This window comes from Colossoma macropomum, unplaced genomic scaffold (genome assembly GCF_904425465.1).
Source record: "Colossoma macropomum unplaced genomic scaffold, Colossoma_macropomum, whole genome shotgun sequence".
NCBI lineage: Eukaryota > Metazoa > Chordata > Actinopteri > Characiformes > Serrasalmidae > Colossoma > Colossoma macropomum.
In genome coordinates this window covers 12,446,785-12,461,455 of record NW_023494803.1, presented here as the reverse complement: position 1 = coordinate 12,461,455, position 14,671 = coordinate 12,446,785, and the positions used below count along the sequence as shown (strand labels likewise).

The window sequence follows — 14,671 nt, the reverse complement described above, 5'->3', positions numbered from 1 at the left end:
TCTTATGGTAGATTAAATGTATCAGGAAACCAGCTGGAGTGATTATAAACACAAATGGGCCTATTTCACCAGGAGTTGTGATTACTTCCTACTACTTAAAGTGCTAGCAGGGTAAAACTAACTTCTGCTCCATATAACTACTGCAGAAGCGATGACTAAATGTTATAGTAATGTACTATAATGCTCACACACTGGGCTACAACAGACATATCTTTTTTTTCGTGCACCATCATGACAAACAGTGAGAATAGGAAGTGGATTGAAGCACTGATTTAACTTTAAACAGACCTTAAATGCTGTATGTGTGGTGTAGCCCTGCAGCTGCTTCACATCAAGTAGTCTCTCTGTCTTTGTACAGCAGCCATTTCTGTATTATTTCTGTTTTCGAAAGAAAGAAGAACTTTTCTATGTAGCATGAATTTGGTAGAGTTTAAATGAGGTCATTAGCAGGAACACCAGCTTCATATGAGTAGCAAGCTTTAAAGCTAGCTGGCTAGCTATGTTAGCGATCTGCCAAACAGCATCGTTCTTTTAGTTTCATGACAATTTCTGAAGCAATACTTCAGATAACATCCACCTTTCACTGCTCAATCAAAAATGTGACTCCTAGCTGACTTAGCATTGAGGTTATGCTGTGACATTTTGACTTCCATTTTCTGACATAGCTAGCTAGTTGTTTGTAATCTGGGAAGAGTCATATAAGGTCTCTGACATAATGTTTCAGCTAACACTAGTTGCTTGAATCAAGCTGATTATGTAAGAATTATTTCGTTGATGGTTTATTGCCTGCATTAGCTTTTTAAAGTTGAGTAGAAAATTCACTGGTGATGCAGAAAGCTGCTTGATGTTAGCTGGGTAATCCAGTTTGGGATAATAGCTATTGTCAGCAATGGCTTCTGGCCAGCATAGCTAGCTTAATAAAAGCAGAGTCAATCAAATTCATTCTACATATAAAAGTTCTTCTTTCTTTTTTCAGCAGAAATATTACAGAAATCGCTGGCACGTTTTACAAAGACACAGAGACTGCAGTAAAAACAAGGCTATCACACACATACAGCATTTAGCTCTGTTTACAGTTAAAGCAGTGCTTCTATCCACTTCTTAATCTAACGCTTAAACTGGAAGTAATCATGACTCATTGTGAAAAGGGTCCATAAGTCTATTTGTCTTCAAATTATCGACATTCGTCTTAAATCTCTCTCTTTGCCTTTTCTTTAGCTACTAGCTAGACAAGATTGATGTCTGGTGACCAGCAGTCTGCCAACCTACAGGGTTAAAGGATGAACTAGCAGATATAGACCACACTAATAATCCAGTGTTTAAGACCATTTATTGTTAAAACTGTGTTAGAATGATCAGGAGAGCTTTATTTTACTGCAAAGGATGATTATTCTATTTTTACCTAAAAATCAAATTCTGCCATGGAGCCGCAAAAGGGCAGTAAAAGAGCCACATGCGACCCCTTCCCTACTGTGTCCCTGACAGTAATGTGATCAGGAATTGTCTTTGTGATGTTTACCTGTTCTTGACCAGCCAGTAGTCCTTCCCATGGTCAGTGCCGTAACCAACAGCCAGGACGGCATGAGTCGCCTTAGTGCTGCTGCAGGCTGGCTCATCATACACTCCTGAAAGTTCAGGTAAGAAGCACCCAGAGGAGAAACATTTTATCATTTAAAAATAAACTGGCTTGATATTCAGATCAGACATACTTTAGATGAGCTAATGCTAAATAGTCAGACAGCAATGTTACATTAGGTACTGAGAAGAACTCATCATCTTTAATGTGAAGTTTGTCAGCAAACTAACAAAACAATATAAAGAATAGCATGTGTACGAGTGCATTAATATTTATCTTGATACATAATGTTTTTAATCCCAAATGTGAGCACTCAGCAGTCCTGTTTAATCTGGTAATTGTTAGCAGCTAAGCTAACTAATTAGCTAATGGATCTTAACAGTGTTCTGTAACCTTAGATCCAGTGTAAGTCTGCCTGTTAGTAGTTTTGACACTGAACTGTGAGTTTGGTCTTCCAAAACATTTTCACTTTCAGGAATTAAAAGAAATGAAATGAAACAAAAACAGCTCCAGATGATCAGAATAGTGCAAGTCAAGCATTCTACATTCTTCACTGACACCTTTGCACCATTTCTAAATCTAATCATTCTGACTTATTTACTGCCACCATCGTTCTCACTGCAGGTTCGTTCTGAAGATTGGCTGAGGGACAAACCAATCATTATTTTGCAAATGGTCAGCTTACTCACATATGCCTCAATAAAGACAGAATATGAGTTCAGCGTGACAGTTTTCTGCAGGTTACCTGACTTGTACAACTGGAAGCTGTGAGGAGAGACATCTATAGCTACAGAAATAGGTCCGATTGTGGCCACAGCGTTCTTCAGAGCGTCTTCTGTGGGCGACACCCCTTTATAGTTGGAGCACTTAGCCCAAGCTCTCTGTTTTTTAAAGCTGCACTGCCCTTCCTGAGGAGAGATGAAAACAGTCAGGATTGGCTGCTACCCCTCTGCTTCAGTTCGAAGTTAAAAGGTTACTTTCAAAAATCAATGTTCTCACAATTTCCCCCCAAATGTAGATGAACCAAGTTTTTCACTGGAGCGATAAGGATAACAATTAAGCCCCCACAAATTAGCCCTGTGCAAACTGCATGTCAAATCATCACACACCTGTTTGCCAAACTGTTATAAAAATGTATAGACAATATTTATGCAGTTTTCACCATGCTAATGGGCAATCAGATGGCTTTCATTACTTCTTAACTCCATTAGCTTTGTAGCTCTATTGCAAAACTAAAGAAGCAGACTTGAGACAATAAAGATGTCTTAGCTGATCAACTACATTTTGTGGACAAAGGACAAATATATCTATTTTTAATTAAACTTTTGGCATTATTATCTACGGCAGCCTCACTTTGGCCTGATATGGATAGGTGTATGCTGTCTCCAGGCCTCCACTGTACATGATGTACTTGAAGGCCTTGTCCATGAAACCACCTTGACAGCCAAAGTTTCCATAACTCCCGGAGCAGTCCACCAGCTGCTGTTCACTTAAGCGTACCAGCTTCTTTGTCTTCTTGAACATCTGACCCTCTAGTGCTCCCGTCTGAGAGAGAGAGATGACAGAAACAAACACCACATTTTGAGACTGCTGAGCCACTCTTGGCTGGATATTTTGAACACCACTGCGCTATTTCAATCCTGTAAGAATCTATGACCAAATCTTTCTAGAAGATCAAATCTGAATTTTAATAGGCAAGCTTAGGCTAGGTTTTCCTGCAGAATAAAAAATAATTCAGATTGACTTTGGTTCTTAAAGATGGGTCTAATTAAAAACTGAAGGGACATCCCAGTATAACAACCAGTTCAAAAGGTAGGTTTACTTGCACTGTACACATTTTTGGCCGTACCGCACAACTAATCCCTCTATCTGGTTCTCCCTCTTTACCTGTCCTTCTGTAACTCACCGCACTGAAGGCCCAGCAGGAGCCACAATGACTTTGGTCCTTAACTCTGGTCACATAGCCCCTAGCCCTCCAGTCCACATCCCTGGGCAGAGCAGCGCCCTCTAATGGTTGGAGGAATGTAGTTGCACTCTCGATCACAGACTCATTGAAGGATCCCAGGCAGCCCTTAAACATCTGCTGGTACTCCTGATTGTCCTGTTGAAGAAGAAGATGGTGAGAGGATTGTGACAATCCAGATGTCAAGAGTCTTTTCTGAACAGCACATAATAAACAGAGCTGAAGAAAAGATTCAGTGAACTGTGTATATAAGATCTCACCATATCTGCAAAGTGGTTCATGCCGAGTCTGTAGCTTTTGAGGCCCTGGTCAGCCAGCATGTTGTGCTCCAAGACCAGCTTACGATTGTCCAGCCAGATCATCTTACGCTGAGACTCTTCTTCAACTGAACCATAACTCTTACCTAAGAGGAAACATTTTTTATGCTGAGGAGGAAATGGGCCTGAACACATCACGAAAATGTATAAGCTGCGAGTAAAAAAGTAAAAGTTTCAGGTTCTTCAGACTGATCAAGAATGTACTGTAGATGGTTCTATATAGAACCTTTTTGAAAAAGGTTCTATATGGCATCAAAAAGGATTCTTCTACAGTTCCTATGTCAAGCCTGCAATGATAGAAGAACTCTTTTGGTGCTATATAGAACCTTTTTCAAAAAGGTTCTATATAGAACCATTTTCTTTACTAAAGAACCCTTGAAGAACTATCATTTTCAAGAATGTATTTCATGGGGAAGCCGTGTTTAATGTGTGTATGTCTTTTGAATGCACCTCAAGTTCAGCCTACAGCCCATTCAGCCAATAGACCACTGAAGTCATGTTGTCATTTCGTGGTTGGTGCTACGCTCTTAAACACACATAAGGAAATCCGGCTCTAAAAAGATTTTATCTATGATAAGAATGAATGAACTTTTTTAAAACTGCCTCTGCTGCATCCTTTTGTAATCAAAACTTTTCCAAAGCGGATTATTTCTGTCCTATGATTTTTTTTTTTCTCGGATATCACTGGATCCTCTGAATTATGAGGTCTTTAAAGAGTCAAAGAGACTGGGTTACTATACTCCTATACACCTACATATTACACCTACAGGAGCTTTTATGAATCTCACTCTAAATCCATAGGCATTAATAAGAAGTTGCCACCCCCCCCCTCCCCCCCTTTGCAGCTATAACAGCTTCCACTCTTCTGGGAAGCTTTCTACAAAATTTTGGAGTGTGTCTGTGGGAATTTTTGTCCATTCATCCAGAAGAGCATTTGTGAGGTCAGACACTGATGTTGGACGAGAGGGCCTGGCTCACAGTCTCCACTCTGGTCCATCCCAAAGGTGTTTGATGGGGTTGAGGTCAGGGCTCTGTGTGGGCCAGTCAAGTTCTTCCACACCAAACTCACCCAGCCATGCCTTTATGGACCTTGCTTTGTGCACTGGGGCTCAGTCATGCTGGAACAGAAAAGGGCCTTCCTTTTCTGTTCCCACAAAGTTGGAAGCATACAATTCTGGCTGAGCTGTTGTTGCTCATAGGTGCTTCCATTTCATAATAATAGTACCTACAGTTGACAGGGGCAGATCTAGCAGGGCAGAAATTTCACTAACTGACTTGTGGCAGAGGCGGCATCCTATGACAGTGCCATGTTTAAAGTCACTGAGCTCTTCAGTGTGACCCATTCTACGGCTAGTGTTTGCATCTGGAGACTGCAAGGCTATGTGCTTAATTTGATCCACCTGTTAGCAATGGGTGTGGCTGAAACACCTGAACTCAATAAATAGGAGGGGTGTCCCAATGCTTTGTGCATATAGTGTACATTTGATACTATCATCACATACTTTGGTGACTTTCAAGTGGTTTTAACCTCTTTTGATACTCTCCTGGTAATCATTGAAAAAGGCTGACAAACCAGTGATACGACCACCATAGTGATGCCAAATTGATACGCAGTAGCTTTAGCTTGCATGTAGCAATACTAGTATCATGACTTTTTAACAACCTCGTAATTCAGAGGATCCGGTGATATATGGGAGGAATATGTACACAAGACAAAATGCATGTGGTTCTGAACATTTTTATTAACGATGAGGCGCGATAGAGGTGATTTCTGGAAAACTCCATTCATTTTTGCCATAGAAAAATTGAGCTTTGAGTCCAAATATGGGCCTAATGCCAACTACAAATTGACACACAACTTCAAGGGTCTATATGGAAAGTCATGCTACAGCAGGCCCCGCCCACCCTGTCTACATGGTATCGCATGCTAAATAAACTCTACCATCTGTCAGAAAAGTTTGCTTTCCTCAAACCCTGACGGCATTCATTTGAATTTCTAGATATTTCTGGTGTTTTGTGTTGATTAAATAATTTTGGCTTCTGAGTTCAAATTATAATGTCCATGGTAAATAAGCACTACATATAACATATCAGCTTATCTACGTTAAAAGTAGCTGGACACTGGATGGTTTTGACAGTCTAGATCAGAGGCTGGTCTGGCTTGGGATATTTTTAACCAAAATATCCCAGGGGGGGTGCAGCACGATAGAAAGATAGAGATAAAGACAGAGATGGCAAGTGAGAGAGAGAAAAAAAGAGAGAAAAAGAGAGCATACGGCACGATAGAAAGATAAAGACAGAGAGGGCGAGTGTGTCTGAGAGAGAAAGAGAGAGAGAGAGAGAGAGAGAGAGAGAGAGAGAGAAAGATAGCATGGCACTAAATTCAGGCTAATCTAATACACTGGAAAAAAATAATAATCATTTTAATTTATAAAAGCAAATACAGCAGCTTAAATCCAACCTGAGCTCGAAGCTGTAAGTGTAAAAATATAGCTGATATTTGGCCGAGGCCTGCAGAGCTCTAACAGCGTTTATCAGGGCACAAAATGATCAGCACAGAATGTTTTGTTTCAGCTTCACCTTTTTTGCTTAAAATATAGTTTTTTGCTTGGTTTTATGAAAGAAGAGTTTCAGTGAAAGACTGTTTAGCTTTAAGAATATATAAAAACTGCAAATAAAATGTTGAGAAGAAATGTGCAGAGGAATTTAGTAACGACCTTAATGGGAAAACATCTGTTTTTGATAAATTTTCTCATTTTCTGTTGCAATTAGTGTTTATTGTCTGTGGCCATCAGTGTTTTTACTCTTCTTTTCTTTTGCTTTTTTATGATGTCGTTTATGAGACATGCTGAACACGTTCTGTTCATAGAACCTCATGTTAAATAAAAAAGATTCTGGAGGGACAAAAATCCTAAAACCTCCTCTGAAATGGACTGAACTGCAGGTCTTTCATGCCCATGTGGTCCAGATCACATCATGAAAGAAACAGTTTAGTCCTATTAGTGGTTGTTTTGACCAGCGTTTGATATTTTGCTGGCTCTTTGTAACTTATTTTCCGCCTTGCTGAAAGGATTGTTTGGATTCCTGCATGTTGTTTCAGTACATTCTTAAAAAAGATGGTTCTTCAAGGGTTCTTTAGTGAAGAAAAATGGTTTTCTATAGAACCATAAACACCCAAAGAAGCCTTTGCATGATTAAAAGGTTCTCCGCATGGTGAAAGCGTTCTTCAGATTGATGGAGAATGTGCCACCCTTTTGAAAATGGTTCTTTATAGCATTAAAAAGTGTTCTTCTTTGTTACAAGCTAGACATCATCACAATAGCAGAACCCTTTCTGGTGCCATATAGAACCATATACAACATATTCTACATCAATCTGAAGAACCATTTCACCATGCAGAGAACCCTTTAATCATGGAAAGGGTTTTTGGGTGTTTGTGGTTTTATATAAACAAAGCAAACAAATAAACACCAAACAAATAAACACACTGCTCGAATAAATAGACTTTAAAATCCAATTCTTTCAGATATATACTGCTATTCTAAATAATATATGTGATTTTAGTCTAATGCCTCTACCTGATGGAGAGTTGTTCATGAAAAAAGAAGCAGATTTCATGTAAATTTCTCACCAAACTGCTGTTTCCAGGCGTTGAACTCCAGATCCTCCACAGAGACACTGGCTGCACCGGCCACAACCACAAGAGCAGCGACAGCAAGCAAAACCCTCATTCTGCACAGAGTAAGAGTGAACAAAATAATTACCTACACTGTAAATAATTTCAGCTTGAGGGAAATAAACAAATACTGTTTAAAAATGTAATAATCCTTCAAAGTTAGATCACATAAACTCAATGAATCATATTCTCAACATCTCATTTCTTTTCACCATGCCATGTAGTTTCTGTCCTGCATTAATGTTGTGACATGAGTGATCAGATAAACTGTACAGGATACAGTAATAAAGCCATATCATATAAACACTTTTCAGCTGTGATGCTGGAATGCATCCTGATAATGCAGTTTCTTTAGGCTTAAAAACAGCATTTTCACTGCTGTTAGTGTGTGCATACACTGAAAAAGAGAAGTTTTAACCTTAAAGAGTTAGTGTTTGGGCAGCCATAAATTTTAAGTTAATTAAACTTACAGGAACAGATACAGATTAATAAAGATTTCTGTTCTGTTAACTTACTTTTAGAAGTTCAATTAAAATCTAAAAACAACAGGCACTTTCAAATTACATCAAAAACAGAAAAATGACAAAAATTAAGACACATCATATAATTTTTCTTTTCATCATTTTTATTATTTTTATTATTAATCATTTCCTAAAATGTAATGTCATTTTTGAAATATATTTCTTTTTTTTTAATTATCTGATAATTTTATTATCTGAATCCCTAAAAGGTGTAAAAACTACAGGTATGTTCTTCTTAAAATTATTTATTTATTTATCTATTTATTTAGTTAGTTAGTTACTTGTCATAAGGTTCACGTATCAGACAGTAGCAAGATAATTGACAAATGCTTCATTTATAATCGAATAATTTGTGCAATTAATTTCATAGTGCTTTAGTTGTTTGTATATTTACCTGCTGCCTTTTTCTGTTTCTCAAAAGTTCTTTTTTCTTTTTTCTTTTTTCACTGCTTTGTTTTTTAGGTTAGCATTTTTCCTTCAGTGTAAATCTCTGAATGTGCTTACCTGTATCTACCTGCTCTTCAGTCGTGAAGCTCTCTGTGTGAGCGGGTGCCCTCACTGTCACTGGCTTTATGCTGACTTTATCTCATGTTATCTGTCACTCTGATACTCATCTCTGTGCTAAAGATACCGACAGATACACGCTCACCACAAACTTCAACTATCTGAGACCAAAAAAGATGAGAGAAATATCACTTCATGCATTATAGCTTCTGTGTGGAAACCTCAGGTCATTTTAGGCCTTCAGAGAAGACATGATGATTTCTGTGAAATAGAAATAAACGGGTCTGTACTGTTCAGTTCATTTTTCTAAAAGAGAATCATCAGTCTTGTAGTATTTAAACTCTATAATTGTTGTAGTTATAAGCTTATTTCACTGTTAAGTTAGTAAATCTGTTGTATTGCCTTCATTGTGGAGCTGGACTGAAGGCCTTACACTACTGACATAATTAGCTAGTGACAACGGAATCACACTTTAATTTACAATGGAGTCATGCAATCCAAAGAGGTGTCGATGTAAGTGGAGGGTTGAAAAACAAAACTTATCTATCAGAGAGATAGTAGTGAAAAGTAGTGGTCAAATAGCAGTGAGTAGCAGTTGTCAAATCACCAGTGGTCAGTGGCCAAATTAACAATTTGGTACATTCTTAAACAGAATGAACTGGTGAGCTCAGCAACACCAAAAGGCCTGGAAGACCATGGAAGAGAATTAAAGTGGATGATAATTTTTTTTTTCTGTTGTGAAGAAAAACCCATTCACAATATCATCAATTGTCAAAGTCTACAATCAAAAGACTCCTTCATGAAGGTAAATACAGAGGCTTTACTTCACAATCTAACTTGCTAACAATCAAGAAGAGAAAGGCCAGATTAGACTTTGCTAGAAAACATCTAAAAAAGTCTGCCCAGTTCTGGAACAAGATTCTTTTGACAGATGAAGCCATAATTAACTTGTACCAGAATGATGGGAAGAGAAGTGAAAAAAAAGAAGGGGTCATGATCCAAAGCATACCACATCATCTGTGAAACATGGTGGAGGTAGTGTTATAACATGGGCTTGTATGGCTGCCAATGGAACTGGGTAACCAGTGTTTATTTGATGATGTAACTGCTGATAGATGTAGCAGGATGAATTCTGAAGTGTATAGAGCTACATTTTCTGCTCAGATTGAGTCAAATACTGCAAAACTGACAGGACAGTGCTTCATGGTACAGATGAATAATAACCAAAAATTTACTGTGAAAACAAGCCATGAGCTTCTTAAGACAAAGAAATAGAATATTCTTAGATGGCTCAGTCAATCACCTGATTTTGACCCAATTGAGCACCCTCTTCACTTACCGAAGACAAAATTGGATTTCTGTAATTTTTTTCTGTGTGGAGCTTGCATGTTTTCCATTGTCAGTGTGGGTTTTCTTCCACAGTCCAAAGAAATGAATGATAAGTGTGTGTGTGTGTCACTGTCCAAATACATATGGACGTGACTGTAACAGTACGAAAATATAATTTATTTACTTTGCTTATGGGTTAATTTTTCAAAGACGTCACACAAAGCAAAGTAGTGTAGTATTAATCAAAAGTATAATGCAAGGAAAGCAGGCTGACAAATGTGGCTAAAATAAGAAAGGTTATAAAAAAGGTGTTTTGGCTTTTAAGGAAGGGACAACATTTGACTACATTTGATGGTCTGCTGCTCACTAGACTGAAGAGAGTGTTATCAGTGTAGCAATGACAGCTGATGCCATGCTTGTGTATAACTGCAATTGGTGGAAGCCTAAAAAATGAGAACAACAGTGGTCCCACAACAGATCCTTGCGGGACACCATACTTTTCCTTTGTACAAGCGGAACAAACAAATCTGCAAATCTGCATTTGTAACTGTCATTTGGATAGGCTGTTAACCAGGTGCATGCTTTCCTACGATTCTAATAAGATTTTCTACCCTCTTCTTTAAGGTGGCGGTAGTGTCACAACTTGGGCTTGCATGGCTGCTTTTGGGATGGGCCCACTAATCTTTCTTGATGATGTTTGTTATAAAGCTAGTAGCAGAAAGATCTAAAGACCTAAAGATTTAATGTATCTAAACCTGTTGAATTGAGTCAGAACTCTTTTTTGTAGATTTCCTATCTTCAGTTGGACATCCAGCACTTGCTAGCTAATAAACAAGAAAAGACATCTCATTAGGTAAGTCAGTGAAAAAGGCAATTAAAGTAAAAACCTTTGTGGTCATTTGTGTGGGTCATTGAGTCTCAAAAGGTTGGGAATGCCTTGTTCAGGCCATTAAGTCTAAAAAACAGAACATTAAAAACAAATCTGAGCATGACAGAACTATTGACCAGAGTTCATTAGGAACCTGAGGTGCAACAAAACCAAACTTTATATGGTTAAACTGTACAAGTAGACACCACTGGTCACCAAAGTAGGCAGAGGAAAGACGCTTGCAATAAAACACATAGAACACGTTTTAAGTTCAATAAATAGCTGCCATGTTATCTTAATATAACAAAGAAGTAAATAGTGTCACAAAACCAGTTTAGCTAGCATTAGTTAGCCAGTCAGCTAACGGCTGCTTCCTCAAGGTGGAGGTTGAGTTGTGAAAAGTGGAGATGTCTGCAAGGTTTGTGAGGTGTGTTTAGCAGCTGATAACGGCACTTTCTTTAGTTTAAGTGAAAACGAATGAAGATGACTGTTTGGATAAAGTGTGTTTCTCATGTATGCTGCTAACGTCCTCCTCTTTCTTTCTCCTGTAAACTTCACTTCTCTGAACTCATCAGTGCTGAAGTAAGTGTTTTTGGGAGCTGCACTGTTTTCATTGGCTTTCAGAACTAAATCGTTTAAATGTAACATCTAATAAGTTTATGAGTCGACACACTCATCATTTATTTTTACTCTGTCATGTTATTAAAAATGAAACAGCGAAGTAGAAGTGCTGTATTAATAAAATAAAAATAAAATTACCATGATTTAGATCTACTCCAAAACCATGTTGTAGGGAAATATGCACTCAAGTACTGTGAAAAGAGCAAATGCAATTCGTTCTATCTAAGTTCTGCTTTGAGTAGTTAAATAAAGGCTGTTGAGGTTGACGTTTGGTTTCATTTTCAGCCAGCGATCAGAATGGAGCCGCGAGCTGAGGCTTGACATGAGAAAACCGACCTGTAGTGTTTTACTGGGTAATAATAAAGCAAGCGATGGGTCACTGGTGTTGGAGTGAACAGTATATTAAGTCATGGGAACCTTGTGCTTTGGGCATAGGTGAGAAAACCAGCTCATTTACTCAAATTCATACTTGAAGATAGATAGATAGATAGAGAGAGAGAGAGAGAGAGAGAGAGAGAGAGAGAGAGAGAGAGAAATTGATACATTGGTACATACACTTTGGAGCTGTCCTCCTCTGAACGTGTTTGGAAACAACAACAACAACAACAACAACAATAATAATAATAATAATAATAATAATAATAATAATAATATAGCTGTGGGTCTAACTACCAGGTACCAACAGGCCAGCACCCAGAATCCTAGTGCTGCCTAATGCTAAAACCCTAATGCTGCTCAGTACCAACAGGTCAGTGCCCAGAACCCAAATGCTGCTGTCATGGAAATCCCCAAAGATTTGTCATGGAAATCCTGACAACAGAATGAATTACAAGTTTTGAATGAGTTATTTATTTAGGAAATGAAAGTGATGCAGACCAGAGAGTGAAAAGATGAGAGCGAAGAGATGAGAGCAAAGAAATGAGAGCGCGCTCTAAAGCAGTCTACCCTTACATAGGGGTTTTATACCCCAAACTGAGTGTTGGCTAGGTACCAAATAAGGGAAGGTTTGACAGCTGCTGTTACCAGTCTTCAGCAGATTTCTGTTAATATAGCCATATAAGGTTGTAAGTACATGCAGCATATTCTGATCGTGCATGTTGTACATGCATGACCAGAGATGCCCTGATTAGAATGTGTTAATAAAAGCAGAAGTATTAGGGAGGTGTAAGATAGACAACCGAGGTCAATTGCTTCATGAGGATACACCCAGAGCCTAAGTGCTGCTTAGTACCAACAGGTCAGTGCCCAGAACCTAAGTGCTGCTTAGTACCAACAGGTCAGTGCCCAGAACCCAAGTACTGCTTAGTACCAACAGGTCAGTGCCCAGAACCTAAGTGCTGCTTAGTACCAACAGGTCAGTACCCAGAACCTAAGTGCTGCTTAGTACCAACAGGTCAGTGCCCAGAACCCAAGTGCTGCTTAGTACCAACAGGTCAGTTCCCAGAACCCAAGTGCTGCTTAGTACCAACAGGTCAGTGCCTAGAACAGGTCTGAGGTGGGGTGGCAGAACTGTCATTTCTCTCTCTTGGCTCAGGTGCCTGTGTTGCCCCTATAATGAAAAACAACTGATACTGATTTGATAAGGAGCTCAGGCACCTTCAGAAAGAGATCAGAAAGAAGAGATCACACCTGGCCTGTCTGTGTCCTCTGTGGCACTGGGTGGCAGTTGGGAGCTGGATCCTAGTAGACTTGCATATTGCTTTTGTCGGAAGAAAACCTTGTCTCCATTTTTGACGTTTTTCAGTTTTTGACATAATTTGAAAATACCTGTTACTCTTTACATTGTATGTAAACATCATGATGAATGGACTAAAAGAAATGACCCAAAATCACTTGGAAAAGAGTCTGTTGACTTACATTAAAAGTAGTAATTTAAAGGTTTTGTTCCAACAACAGCGATATATAAAACTACTACAACTAGAAATCATCTAGTCTGACTCACTTATGTATTTATTTATAGAGTATTATTGGTTTTATATAATTCAAACCAGGTGCATAGCCAAGGGTAGACCAAGATTGACACATTTGTTCCCGACACGAAGGAAGCTTTGGAATAGACCTGTAATCAACAATGGCATTTTGTAGGAATTCCAGGTCTAAGCCAGAAAAATGAGTGACATTGTCAAATAATTATCCATGTAAGACCATGTTGGAAACAGCAAGGTTGCAGACGCAGCCTGTATCAACACTGAAGAACAGAAGTCATGATCTTTCATCTCTGCATGAGCTTCCTGTCAAACTGAGGCTGTTTATGACTGTGTCTCTCTGTTTACCTTCTTAGTTGTAGGCATAAAACTGAACCTCTGGTTTTATGCTTGAATCAGGTGATGGAGGACACATGAGAACTTTTTGCCGTATCATTAGCTTTAAATGTTTATACATGAGATGAAAGTAGGTTGTAGAAACACAGAGAAAGACAAAAAGACACATTAACACATTTATTAAGTGCTTATAGATAGATTATTTGACAGGAACTGGGAACTGAAGGGCAAACTCACATAGATCAGTTTAGATCCTCCAGACTCTTGCCCTTCCTTAAAATGTGTGTAAGGCCTGGTATCAGTACTTTAGTGCCCTTCAGGCCCCTCAGTGGTGGAACTCTGCACTGCACAGTCACTCAGTCTTTTTTATCAATAATATGACTTATTATGTGAAAATAAGCACATATCTTTTCAAATATAAGCAATTATTCACATTTTCAACATACTACATCAAAATCTTGAGAAAATAACTCAACCAGAATGAGAGAAGAATAAAAACTTTATTTTTGTCTACTGGCAGAAAAGGACTTTCATACAGCAAGTGAGCCAAACAGGTGATTACATTGTGCTGCTCTCATGTTAATTAGAAAGTATTCATTTGCCTGGAGGTAGACTGTCAGTAATTAGTGCCTCCTTTAGTAAATCTACCTTCAGATGTCTATTTATTATATATCAGTGTTTCCCAGCTCCACACATTTATTTACTGTATTTACCTGTACTGACCAGATTCAGCTCCAGATGGTCATCAACAGCTAATACTGAGCTCATATTCATCAGCACTGTGCAGAATTCAACTACATGACTGCTGCTGAATGTGTAAAACATGGAAGCAGGACATTTAATTACTAACAGAGGGTGCCACCTTCTCATAAACTAGTAAAGCTCACTGTATCAGGGAACAGTTTGCTCACAGTACAATTAATACTTACATATTTTATGATGATGATGATGATGACATTGAGGGCTGCTTCCAGGTCAGTGTCTAAGGGCATATTGCTGCTGTCCAAAGAAAAACAAGTATCTCCAAAAAAGTAA

The 14,671-nt window shown here is 38.5% G+C and overlaps 1 protein-coding gene across 3 annotated transcripts in view; it reads right to left on the bottom strand.

The window, feature by feature from the left end:
- LOC118823547 (cathepsin L1-like) overlaps nucleotides 1–14,671 on the bottom strand; it is a 105,277-nt gene that overhangs the window by 39,216 nt on the left and 51,390 nt on the right. The window contains exons 1-7 of one of the 3 annotated variants that reach the window (XM_036593237.1): nucleotides 8,558–8,651; nucleotides 7,488–7,588; nucleotides 3,800–3,942; nucleotides 3,483–3,677; nucleotides 2,930–3,121; nucleotides 2,322–2,484; nucleotides 1,520–1,625 (exon numbers count right to left, since the gene is read on the bottom strand). In XM_036593237.1, the coding sequence (XP_036449130.1) occupies nucleotides 1,520–1,625; nucleotides 2,322–2,484; nucleotides 2,930–3,121; nucleotides 3,483–3,677; nucleotides 3,800–3,942; nucleotides 7,488–7,587 (899 nt within the window). In that variant the 5' untranslated portion in view covers nucleotide 7,588; nucleotides 8,558–8,651. Of the gene's footprint in view, nucleotides 1–1,519; nucleotides 1,626–2,321; nucleotides 2,485–2,929; nucleotides 3,122–3,482; nucleotides 3,678–3,799; nucleotides 3,943–7,487; nucleotides 7,589–8,557; nucleotides 8,652–14,671 lie in introns of those variants that run through there. The other 2 variants (XM_036593238.1, XM_036593236.1) reach the window with 2 other exon arrangements.